A 12,729-nucleotide genomic window follows, 5' to 3' on the forward strand; every position below is an offset into this window, starting at 1 on the left:
ACAGGCTGGATGGATGGATGGATGGATGGATGGATGGATGGATGGATGGATGGATGGATGGATGGATGGATGGATGGATGGAGGGAGGGAGGGTTGGTTGGTTGGTTGGTTGGTTGGTTGGTTGGTTGGTTGGTTGGTTGGTTGGTTGGATGGAGGAATGGATCAGTGATCAGAGATTTGGTTCCAGAAAGAGAAAGTGATGAAAAAGACAGAAGGAAAAGGTCATGAACTGAGAAAGAAAATGAAATGAAAGCTGAACATGACATAACTGTTGGAATCTTCATGTCTCTGGATTTTGCAACCGTCATGAGGATCATTTGTTAATTATAACATGAATCACTTGTTTGAGCATCACCACAAACAAAGTATGGAAGTGTGATGAACCTGGATTGAATTGTGGAACCTGCTAAATACGGCCTTATTTACATTTCTCTTGATTATTTGACTCTCTGTGCAGACATTTGCAACTGATCTATTCTGTGCCTCAAAAAGCAAATTAAGAGCTCAACCATCACTGCATTTCACTTGAATGTCGAAATACGGCATGTCACTTTGTCTACATATGACCACATTGTAATAAAGAATTAAGAAAGCTGTAAGCAATGACTATGACATTTGATTACTTGACTCACAGTCTCCATTGCATTTTAGCTATAAATGTTTTCCTTGCAACTTGTCTTACTTACTTTCTTAATAATTATTTCATTATTAATAAATGGGCTGATATATTCTCACAGCAATGCAAATAAGGCTCTAAGGAATAAATGCCTCAAACTGCGCAAAATATTAATCAGATATATGATTATTAATAAAATCAACTCAACCCAACTCACATGGTTTTACATCAGAGATAATAATCCTCTAATATACTGTATCTAAATGTATGAAAGGGGCCAATCTTACTTTTGATACTTTAAGTGTTTTAACTTTAACTGAAGTAAGAAGAATTCTGAATGCAGGACTTTTACTTGAACGCTACCTGATCATTTTTGTCATCCCTACTTTATTGTTGCATTACTACATACACGTAAGTAAACGGTACTTCATACTGAATAGGCTACATCTGTTTTTGTAGTATCATTTTGGGACCGTACTATTGCTCCACCAGCTAACAAAGACACCACAAAGACGTACAGTTTGAAAACAGACCGTGATCATGTGATTTCATTCATTAAAAAAAAAAAAGGGGCAAGCAGTCTGATGTCATGGTGATTTAAAACCATTTGAGCTGCTGTTACACTTCACGCTGTTATAGTCATTTCTCCCCGGACACAATGACTTCTATGAGCCAAGTTCATGTCTCCAAACATATGCATCGATACATTGGTGGCATTAGTCTATCGTCACATGACTCTCAATAGCGTTTAATGTCTGGATGTGAAATATTTGGTATGCAGAACGAATGGCGCGAGTGTGTGAAATACTGTTACATAAACTGAGCCTCCCATATAACAAACACGAGTGGAGAGAAAGTTCCTGTTCACACCTCCTTTCCTCTGGCAAGACAAACAAATGGAGGGAAGCAAATGAGAAAGAAAAAGTGGCAATAGGAAGATACCTGAGGCTGGCAAAGTGATGCCAGTGGAGTTTCGCTTGTCGGGCGGAGGGGGAGCAGGGCGATTTGGGCGAATTAAAGTGTGTGGGACTACTGCAGCAGCCAGGACAGAAAATAAGAGAAGAGCAGGAATAAGAGAGAGAGGGGAAATGAAGGTAAGAGGAGGGGAAAAAAAGAGTGCAACGAGAGGAAATAATTGACAGTGAAGATCAGAGAGGAGAAACAGGGAGTCAGTCCAACCTGTGGCGGTGGTGGACTTCTTGTCCTCGTCTTCATCGCTCTCGTTGAAGTCGTCCATGTTGCCGATGTCCATGGGTTTGACGCTCATTAGGCTGGCCAGACTCTGCATGTCTTCATCGCTAAAGGAACAAGGACAAAAGCACAAACATGAACCCCTCCTTGTGATACATTATTAATACGGTCAGTTTATCAGATGTGGTTGAGGCTACGTTTAGGGTTAGGGTTAGGGTTAGTTGGAGACAGTGATTCTGGAGAATGCTCAGTGAATATTTCTTCACAATCTGCCTCCTGTCCGTACTTTGAGTGCGCTGAAAAGAAATCTGGGGTTGATACACTGCCTTGGCTCTGTAAACGGGTATGTTTACAAAGGGAATGTAAACAAAGGGGGCCACCGTAGCTGGCGACATGGCCGTTTACAGAGTTCAGGCTGTGCACACACAGTACAGACAGGTAGAAGATCTTGAGGAGATAAATACTGACCTTGAGAAAAAAAGTGACTTTGACAACAAGCTTTCTCCAGAATTGCTGACTCCAACAAATACGGATGAAAAAATTTATTTGAGCATCCTATGTCCATGTCGTTGACGCACTACTGACGCATTAAGGGAAAACCAACTCACGTGGCCTTCCCCTCACGAACAAAGACACAGGACAGCGACAGCTTGAGCGTGGCCTCCACCACTTTGACAGACAGCGGCTTCAGCTTCAGCGTCAGGTCAGTCTGGGTCGGCGTCGGGCTGGCGAACCGCTTCAGGTTGATGTCTGCTGATGCCAGCACCTTACGATGCCCCTTGCTCTCCTGTACGCCATCGGGATATGTAGAGTGTTTTGAAACTTACTACAACAATAATACTAGGTTGGGTTAATTCACTTCTTGGGAAACACTTTAGACAAGCAGCCGATAAATACTTACACCCTCAATGACGAAGGTCCACTCTTTGTCCTCAAACTCGTCTGCATTGACCTCCTGAAGACATGAATACAAAACAAATTCAACCATGCATTTTTTCCTTCTAAAAGTTGCATAATGAAAAAATGTAATGCTGTATACTGTATCATTTACATTACTTCATGACTGTAGAATTCTGTTTTTTCTTAAACTAATATTATCCAATATCTTACTTTAGTGTTAACCACATCCTTCTTAATACATGTATGTATACTACTTACGTGTACTTACATTCCTGTATTTTTTCATACATGTTGTCATGTATTTCACCGATACATGACAACACACAGTATACAAGATACTGTATATGTGTAGTATGGTGCTAGTTAGTTTTCTCTCCTTAATATGCTGGTGGTTTTTTTGTTATTACTGTGTGACTTAACCGCTGTAACGCTGTAATTGCCGTTGGCTAAATAAAAATACTCAGCTGACAGTATCAACACCATTCTTCCAGTCACCCCTTTTATCCTGGATGAAATCATCTGCATTTGCTATATCTCCCCCCCTAATTATCTAGCTTTTTCCGTAAGCATGTCACCGGTCTGTGTGTGTATTGTGTAAACAGTGTGTACTGTACCTTAAAGAGTGTAACAGAGATGTCAATGTTCTCTGGAACGGGCCACACCACCATGCCCCTGTATGCATTCTTGATTCCAGGCTGCCAACTGTGGAGCTGCACAACAACAAACAAAATGGTGAAACTGTGTGTGTGTGTGTGTGTGTGTGTGTGTGTGTGTGTGTGTGTGTGTGTGTGTGTGTGTGTGTGCGCACATACTGTAGATGTGTGTGTGTGTATGTTTATGCTGTTTTCCGCGATTTAACCTTGGAACACATGCGTCTGTTCCTCCTGGTCCACACAACCCTCAGCTTGTCTGGCTGCCTGCGGAAACATACAAACACAGATCAAAACACAGAAATAACATCTTGCCACATGGACTAGTCAATAATGTACTAATGGTCGATAAAGTATTAACTGCCAATAATGTCATACATTAGAATAATAATTACGGCTGTGAGCACATGGTCTGTCTGTCTGTATGCATAAAGCTATTAATTTATGTTCAGCATGTGTGTGTGTATTCATGCAGCTGTTAGTATGTAATTAGGCTACACCTGTGTGTAGATGCTTTGTGTGCGTGGGTAGCTTGTACGTGTGCGTCGGTAATATGCATGTGTGTTTCCATTGTATTTTCTCGTTCCTTTGTGGCACAGGAAGTGAAACTGGAAGCTGCAGAGTAACGTGACCCCAGTCTATCTTAATGTGAGGCGTGCCTCTTGACAGGAAGAAGGCAACCCCGACACAAGAAATACACACACACACACACACACACACACACACACACACACACACACACACACACACACACACACACACACACACACACAAACACACACACCAAATAATATACCTGTCAATACTAATAATGCACAGTACTCTTCAAACATCACAGCCAACTTGGAACATATTATCTTTACAACCATTTTTCTTCTTTGGGAAATAGCCCTAATGTACAGTATATCATTCTGTCTCAAGTCTCAGTGTATCAGTGTTCTAGCAAAGAGGTATGTGTGCATATGTATATGTGTGTTAGGGGGTACGGAGTGTCATCAGAAACAATAACCGGACAGATTCAAAGCGACAGTTTGGGACGAGAGTACTGAATATAATGTGAAACAATGAAAGACATCAAATCTTTTCTTTAGACTCAGTAACAATGGGAATAGCGCTATGATGGTTTTACAAAGGCAAACAGTGTGGTTATAAAGCTTAGCAGCATGTAATTACTGTACATCGTGGTTGGCCTTATGTTATTCAGCAGGCAAAGTGTTACCATGGTACTATATAAATAGTGCTATTGCTAAGTACTTCATTACGTCTGAGCCTCTAAACCGTCTCTTTCAATATCACTTCATCATTTTCTGACATGAGTTGTCATGTAGAGACTGCCGGGGCCTTCTTATCTTTGGCCCCTCACTGTTTTCTTCCAAACAATCGATCATGATGTATTTATTTATTTATTTTTTGTGGCTGCAGAAGGGCAGATGGAAACAAGTTGTTAAGACATATTACCATTCGACTTTCAAGTTTATATGGCACATTTTTCAACAAACAGTAGCTTCTTTACACATCAAGCAACTAGGGAGCGAAATCCTCAATCATCTGGACTTGTGTGTCTTTTTATACTGTTATAATATTATAAAAATATATTGATCATAGCTGCTTTTTTGAATGTATGCAATAGGATAAATCCCATTGTAGTTGCACTTATAGCATGGGAGCTACACTTTGCAATCATCTCATACAAAGTCTAAATATTCATCTCAATAACAAGTCTGTGTGGATGTTTTATAGAAAGCCAAAGGCCTCAAATCATAGCACTAAATTAGATCAACCCCCCAAAGCACACACAAATACACACACACACACACACACACACACACACACACACAAGCAAACACACACACACAGCTTGGGCACAAGCATGTGACTTGATTCGGGACACATCCACCACGTGTGGAAGGCTTCATTTCCCGTCTCTGATGTTTGATGTGGTCTTTTAAGTGTCAGTAACCTCTGACTCAGTTTATTCACATACGAAGTAGTTTATTTCCATTTTTCAATAACAACACTTGCCTAAAGTAATATGACTGACTGAAACTTTGGGTTGACCTCACTTTCTCCTCTCCTCTCTCCTCCTTCTCTCTGCATGTCCTGACTTTTGCCTCTCCGTTTGAACACACACACAAAAGGCTTAAAAGCTCTGATTTCATGCACACGCATTTGGGAGTTGTCCCTGTTTCCAAATCTCTTGGTACCTTCCCCTCCTCTGTTTCCACACAACACCGTGGTCTCAAGCTTATCAACCTATGAACCCTTATTGACGAGAGCCTTGAGCTATAGAAACAAAACGGACCTGTGTTTGTTATCGTTCTGCTGACGAGCTCCCTTATACAAGTATTCCAAACTTCACTGTAATCTGGACAGATAAGAAAGCTGCATTGAGGGCCAAACTGACAGGTGGGGAGGGGCGAGAAGTTCAAAGATACTAGGGAAACCTATTTGTATTAAGTCAGAGAAATTCAGGGTTATTATTTGTTTTTAAGTTGTCAAAAACAGGCTCCACGAAATGTCAAGAACGGACAATGATTCAGTGATGATTTTGACACACAAACCTGAAACCCAACATATTTGATTTATTATTTCTGTTAAAATGTTGTGTCAGCTGAATGTTGGGCCCATGCTGCATCATGGCATCCTCCCAAATGTTTGGATGAAACAGGAAATTACACAAAGGAGGGGAATCCCTACAGAGTCAGAGCACCATCAAGGGATTTGACTGCATCTCTGAACTGTCCAGTAAGTCCACTGTGCTTAGACTGATAAATCACATAGGCCTAATACTGATGCTGAACGTAACAACTACACCTTTTTCAAAATATAGCTTGGCACAGACTATGCATTTTCAAAGTAAATATAAAATGATAATAAAACAAACTGGCAAGACACTTACAGTAAAGTGTTCAGTGTGAGATTGTTCACACCTCTCAAAGATAATGTCTCGTGCTGTAGCCTATACATTTTTATTGTAATATCAAATTAGTTTAATGTGCTGCTCTTTTAAAATCAATTATCCTGACGATAGACTGTTCACTGATAGTGTCTCTTCAAAACACTTTTTTATGTAGGCCTAGCAGGAGTGGGGAATCGAACCCACAGCCACTCCGGAACAGCTGCGCACATAACATGAGGTGCGCCCTGTCGTCTTAGCGGAAAGACCCGCAACACGAGAATGCTCATGGTCATAATAGAGTCTTATTATTATAGCTACATACATAGTGAACCCATAGCTTGGGTCTGGTTATTTACATCTCAAACAGCGAAGACCTTTACACACACTTTGAAGTGGTTGTCTTCAAACTCACCATTTCTTTGTACACTCCAAGACCAGTTCCTGGTAAGAGGCGACAAACTGAAACTTTGAAGCCTTCTTACCGACCCGCTGAAGTCTCTTCCACACCGAGGTCATAACTTCCACCGGCAAAAACTAAAACTCTACACACGAGAAGAAAAAAAGGAATAAACCCCGCAGTCCTCCGCGCAACAATAATCCAACTTTGTCCGCTGTCTTGCCCTCTTCCTTAAAAGGTCTTTTTCCTTCTTCTTCTGCTGCTGCTGCTGCTGCTGATGATGATCTTCAGACAAGCTGCGACTCGCGCACATTGGCGATAAACTAAAACGCGATTAGGGAAATAAAAAAGGGGAGAAATGTCAATATGTAGGCTACCGAGCTCAGTTGAACGATCTGTTTACAGAAGTGGCGATCGGGCCGAGCACCAAGGAGGAACCGATTCCGCCCTGCTCGCAGCCACTCAAACAGGCAATGAACGCCCGTTATGAGGCTGAAGTTTCCACCAAACAACTGCAGGAGCTCTCATTGACAACTTCTCTCTCTCTCTCTCTCTCTCTCTCTGGCAGGGATCCACATGGAGACTGCACCGCTTAGTCAAGCCTAGATGTAATAATAGCCTGTATAGGTTTGATTGCTGGTTCACCTTCCTTCTACAGAGAGACAGGCGAGAGAGAGAATGAGACAGGTCAGGATATGCAAATGAGTGCCTGCTGCTGGTGATGCAGCATTATGCAAAGTCCTATATCTGACTGATTTATGAGCACTGGTACTGTAACAGTCCTGTAGACTTTGAGCCTGACTGTGTGTCACTAGAACAGGCTTATCTAGACAATTACTGTTTTACTTTTATCAGCTCTGCAAACTCAGAGGATCTACTGCTGCAGCCTACAAGTCTTATAACATGTGAGAAGTCGTGCCACTGACTGCTCCATGGCAACAAATACACCAAAGCCATTGTTTGTTTAAAAGTGAGATCATGGTTTAAACTCAAGTCAGCTCCTGAGTTGAACTTGCGTCACCAAGAACTTTAAAAGAAAAGTGTGTTTCATCCACTTAAATACAGAGGAATAGTTTCCATCTGGAGGGCCAACTCTCCTGTCTGTATCTCTGTGTGTTTTGAAGCTTGGTCAAGGCACAGGGATTTTCCTCAGTGAGAGCAGGAGTGTATTTTTAGGTAAGGGGAACAGGGATGGATAGATGGACAGAGGCAGCTGGGGTGGAGGAGTGCAGGGCAGGCAGGCAGCAGCAGTGTGTGTGTGTGTGTGTGTGTGGGTGGGTGGGGGGGACAACTCTCCCATGACTCAGAGTTGGTCTAATATTACACTGACTGTGGGGCCGCTATTCAGATTGTTGCTTTCTGTACCCACAGCATGTACGTCTTGGTTCATACGTCCTGGTAAACAGACCTAACCACTGCACAACTACTGTAGACCAGGCTGTACATACCTTTGTAATGGTAGTGGAAGTACTATGCTTTACTTGAGTGAAAGTACTGTATATAATAGGCCTACAAACTCAAAGTAAAAGTCCCGCATTGAAAATGTTACCCAAGTAGAGGTATTTAGGTATACTCAAGTTAAAATCAAAAGTATACATTAACATGTGACTATTGTATATTGTATTAGATTATTATTGCTTATTGACTTAAAGGTGCTGTAAGCGGAATGGTTCTTTTAGCTAACTTCCTGTCAGTTACTGCAGTTAGCAGTCCCCTCGCTCGTCCCTACGTCACCACATTAATGCACTGCGGCCTTCAAGCAGCGAGTTATCTAGCATCATCTCGGATCCGTAAGTGTGATAAAACATGATAAAAACCATCAAAACAGACATTGGGAAGGATTTTTACCTGCTCCGCGCATTCACCCATCTGTCGCTCTGGCATGCACCAGCCGTGAGACCATGAGTGAGACGGTTGTCGGTTTGTAGGGTTCTCTCTTGTGATTGGATATTAATTTCGGGATCCCCCGAAAAGGTTATTTGCCGGTTACATGCAAAGCAGCTGACTGAGAGATCGGCTATACGAAACGCGCACATTATGTAAGTGATCACTGTATGAATAAAGAGCGATTTAACACTTATATTAACATAAATAAACCGCTTACTTCACCTTTAAAGGAGGATTTCACCTTTTTAGCTTCTTGATGTGGAGCTCATTATGATCCATTTTGAAATTGGACGGTCCGCAACTAGTGAATTGGCATCATGGATTAATCTCCTGATCATTTTCTCCTATTGTTTGGTTTGTAAATAGTGAGAAATGCCGTCACAATGACCCAAAAGTTAAACGATAACGTCATCTTCCTAATGCTTCACATTTGGAAACAGCAACACCTTTATAATGCTTGTTTTGTACAACCAATAATACAAAAGTCAAAATGATAAAAAGATATATTACGTCTACCAAATTAATTCACAGAAAATTGTCACATTTGTGAATTTGGAACCATAAAAGAAAATATTTAACCGATGATTAAAATAGTTAATTAATTGATTAATCGTTTCAATCGTACTTGTGCAGTCACTCAAGCTATCGGATACATGTTATGGAGTAAAAATTAGTATATTACAACAATAGTTGTAGTGGAGTAGAAGCACTTAGTGTCACGATAGGAAAATATTCAAAGTAAAGTTTGAGTAGCAGAACGCGAGCAAAGTATCTTAGTTACATCTGTTGAAATAACACACACACACACACACACACACACACACACACACACACACACACACACACACACACACACACACACACACACACACACACACACACACACACACACACACACACACACACACACACACACACACACACACACACACACACACACACACACACACACACACACACACACACACACACACACACAATCATTGAGAGAGACAGACAGGCAGGTAGGGCCTAACAATAAGTACAACATATGCCGATTATAAATAGAGAACAGCATAAGAGTCTCGAAGCAAACGTCACTCCCCTTCATTCCTGCTCTCTCGTGAGGCAACTGGTTTCCCCCCCTTGGCTGCTTTCAACATGAGCTCAGAGGAGGAGGCCTGCACAGGAGTGAAGGAGCCCTATCTGTTGACTGGAGACAGTGAGTCCCCTGTTGGTCATGTTTTGTAAGATCATCCTCTGGTTTCCTTTAATTCAAAACACAAATACTCAGCACACATCTGAGGCAACACTGTAGTTTTATTTTAAGATTTAGATGCAAAAGAAGAGGCATTTACTGGCACTTACAGACCATTGACCTGTCTAAAAACAATTGCAATACATTTAGTTTGGAAATTGATATAATCAAAGAATATTTAAAATTTTTCACAAGGATGGTGCCATTTGACTTCTGTGAAATAGTCCTTATCCTTATATAATGATATGATTATATTAAAAAAATACAGAAAAGTGCTTTAGAAAAGGGACCTTTTTCTTTTGAAATTTGCCATTTTCTTCTGAAGTTGTTTATTCATTTGTACTGGTCAGATTTTTTGGGGGGGCACCAACATTTTTATGCAACTGAAAAATAACTTTTTTCGTAGCTTGTTATTCCACAGGAGATGTGAGATATGGGGGGATTTGACAGCACTTATTTTCTTTAGGCAAGACACTAATGGCTGAGAATACTATACGATAGTAAATATTATCCTGCTCAGTCTACAGAAAACAAGGTCTGAAAAGTGAGTATCAAAAAGTGGAATCAAACCACTTTAGATGTCAAACAAAATTATCCAAATATGCCAACAAGTTCAGTTTCAGTGCCAAGTAAGCGGCTTGTAGTAGCATGAAGATTATGCAATGAAGAGCAAGAACACAGATTTCAACCTTTCGTGATTGTCTGGCTCAATTTTCTTTTTCTATTTGTTGACTTTCATTTCTGCTGCAAGATACAACAGGTGGAAATTTGAACACTCAGGTAGTGCACATTTAGGTTTAGATGGAAGAAGGCGCATTTGATTTGCTGTGATTTGATTGGCTCACAGCCAATAGAAACTCTGCAGTTGTAACATGTCAGTAAACTCGGAATGTCTTATAGGCTTATGTACTGTATTACAAGTATGTCAATGTTTATTTTACTTTATATACATTATGTGCAGGCTAATGTTGCCATTCTTAACTTATCAGATGTCCGTCCATATGCAGATGTAACTGAGACGTACTTCATCAAACTTGCTAACAGGATGCACTGGTGCAGAAATCTGCACGTGTAAATGGATTAGCAAAGGCCACACATGTCATCTTCTGAGTTTCTTCCACAAAATGTCAAATAACCTAATTCTTGGTTGAAAAAGTGCCAAACAGATGCAACCAGTTTTTCTCCCGAACAAGCACTGACTTAGCAAAGTGTAAAAAAAAAATAGAAATATGAATAAGAATAAGAATATGTGCGGGGCATATTGTCTGGTCAAGACACACATGGCATTAAAAATAATAGTGTAAATGGGGGCTCAAGGTGCAGTGAGAAACAAGAGGAAAATATAGTCCCAACAAAGCATAGTGCATGGAGCTAGAACCTGTATCTCCATCAAGGAATATGAAAGGAGTCCTTGATCCACTGGTCCCTGGAGTTGCTGCTTGGCTGGGGTAGAGACAGGGAGGAAGGAGGCTGTAAGAGAGCCACTGTCTCCTCCTCGTCTTCATCATCCTCCTCCTCCTCAGAGGATCCGTTTTCAGCCCCGTACGAGGAGCCCTTGTACTCCTGGATGGACTCATGGAGAGACCACAGCTGGCAGAGCAGAGACATGTCCAGCTGACGCAGGCCCACCTGTCACACACACACACACACACACACACACACACACACACACACACACACACACACACACACACACACACACACACACATACCGTATATATATATAAAAACTCAGGCCACACAGGATTGAGGAAGTTTAGGGTGAAAGTTAAATGTAGCTCAAGGTGGACTATCACATCACATCTCGTCCATGATGACTGAACCAACCATTTCCATTGAGTACATTTGGAGATTTTTGAGTTTCTCTTCTTTGATACTCTATAGCCAAAGTAACAGGTCAACAATGTACATATAGGTGTTTATTTCACTAAACCTACGCATAAGTTGGATATTGTCAAATGTTTTGAAAAGAATCCACTAAAAAAATTATTTAATCTAAGAAATGTACTGGCAAAGTTTCATGATGACATTTTTAAGCAAAAGGTTTTACCCTATTCACCTGCCGTGTCTTGCCTAAAAGCTTCTAAGTGGACCTAGAGTTAATCACCATGTCAAACTAATTTAATCATCACATATAGGCTAATATATAGAGTTTATAAACAGTGATGGTCACATTCACTGAGTCACAGACAAAGGCATGATACCCTCCCTCAGACCTCCTCACCATCTCTTTCCGCAGCAGGGCCAAAGCAGCGTCCAGTCCGCCCGGCTGGCCGTGACCGCGCTGCGTGTCCCCGCCGCCGCGGCTGCTGATCTCGGCCTGGATGCGCGCCCTCTTGCTGTGAACCTTATCGATGTCCCGCCACGAGCCGCCGCTGGAGTTGAGGATGCCACTCAGGCCTTTGGGGAGCGGCGGCAGCCCCTCCATCGAGGAGACACCGCCCACCGCCGCGCTGCACCGACTCCCGTACATCACCACGCTGTCTAGTCTGTGCAGTGGCGAGCTGAGTCAGCAGGAGACGCAATGCCACACACTCAAATCTAGCAAAGTCTGCCGCTGTCTCACCATCACCCCAAGGTGCGGCTTTTCTCTCTCAGTGACAGAAGCAGAACAGAACGGCGTCCCAAGTCTTAGAACACGGATTCAGATCCAAAGTCAATGCTGCTCTGTGGATCGGAATGGGACAGTGGAAGCACTGCACTCAAGCCTAATGTCAGCCTTCCTGGCTTTGTTTTGTTTCCTCTCCTTTGTGTGGGGGCTGGAGGGCTGGAGGCTTCACCCTCAGCCACCGGCTCCGCCCCGGCGGTGACCGCGCCCCGCCCCGCTAGTCTGCGTCTGGGGGAAAGGGAGACACCCTCAACAAGCCCATGATTGGTTGGACTAGCAGGCTGATAAAGTTAAACAATTGGAATTGAATACACACATTTTGAGCAGAGATATGTTGCACATGT

General features: G+C 42.1%; 2 protein-coding genes across 3 annotated transcripts in view; both read right to left on the reverse strand.

Annotated features, from left to right (window-relative positions):
• The window catches only part of LOC307260530 (uncharacterized protein), a 28,794-nt gene extending 21,534 nt beyond the window's left edge, over window positions 1-7,260 (reverse strand). For both annotated transcript variants that reach the window (XM_080040799.1, XM_080040798.1), the window contains exons 1-6: window positions 6,669-7,260; window positions 3,567-3,624; window positions 3,322-3,417; window positions 2,709-2,762; window positions 2,416-2,594; window positions 1,796-1,914 (exon numbers count right to left, since the gene is read on the reverse strand). In XM_080040799.1, coding sequence (XP_079896925.1) covers window positions 1,796-1,914; window positions 2,416-2,594; window positions 2,709-2,762; window positions 3,322-3,417; window positions 3,567-3,624; window positions 6,669-6,772 — 610 coding nt within the window. In that variant the 5' untranslated portion in view covers window positions 6,773-7,260. The remainder of the gene's footprint in view (window positions 1-1,795; window positions 1,915-2,415; window positions 2,595-2,708; window positions 2,763-3,321; window positions 3,418-3,566; window positions 3,625-6,668) is intronic.
• Window positions 7,261-9,874: 2,614 nt separating this feature from the next.
• fam89b (family with sequence similarity 89 member B) lies at window positions 9,875-12,615 on the reverse strand. The gene is made up of 2 exons (XM_080041382.1): window positions 12,002-12,615; window positions 9,875-11,406 (listed from the first exon to the last, which is right to left on the reverse strand). Exons 1-2 carry the CDS (start codon window positions 12,248-12,250, stop codon window positions 11,167-11,169), a joined length of 489 nt encoding a protein of 162 aa, XP_079897508.1. The 5' UTR covers window positions 12,251-12,615; the 3' UTR covers window positions 9,875-11,166.
• Between the last annotated feature and the right edge of the window lie 114 nt (window positions 12,616-12,729).

This window comes from Ammodytes marinus (assembly GCF_949987685.1).
Source record: "Ammodytes marinus genome assembly, chromosome: 14".
NCBI lineage: Eukaryota > Metazoa > Chordata > Actinopteri > Uranoscopiformes > Ammodytidae > Ammodytes > Ammodytes marinus.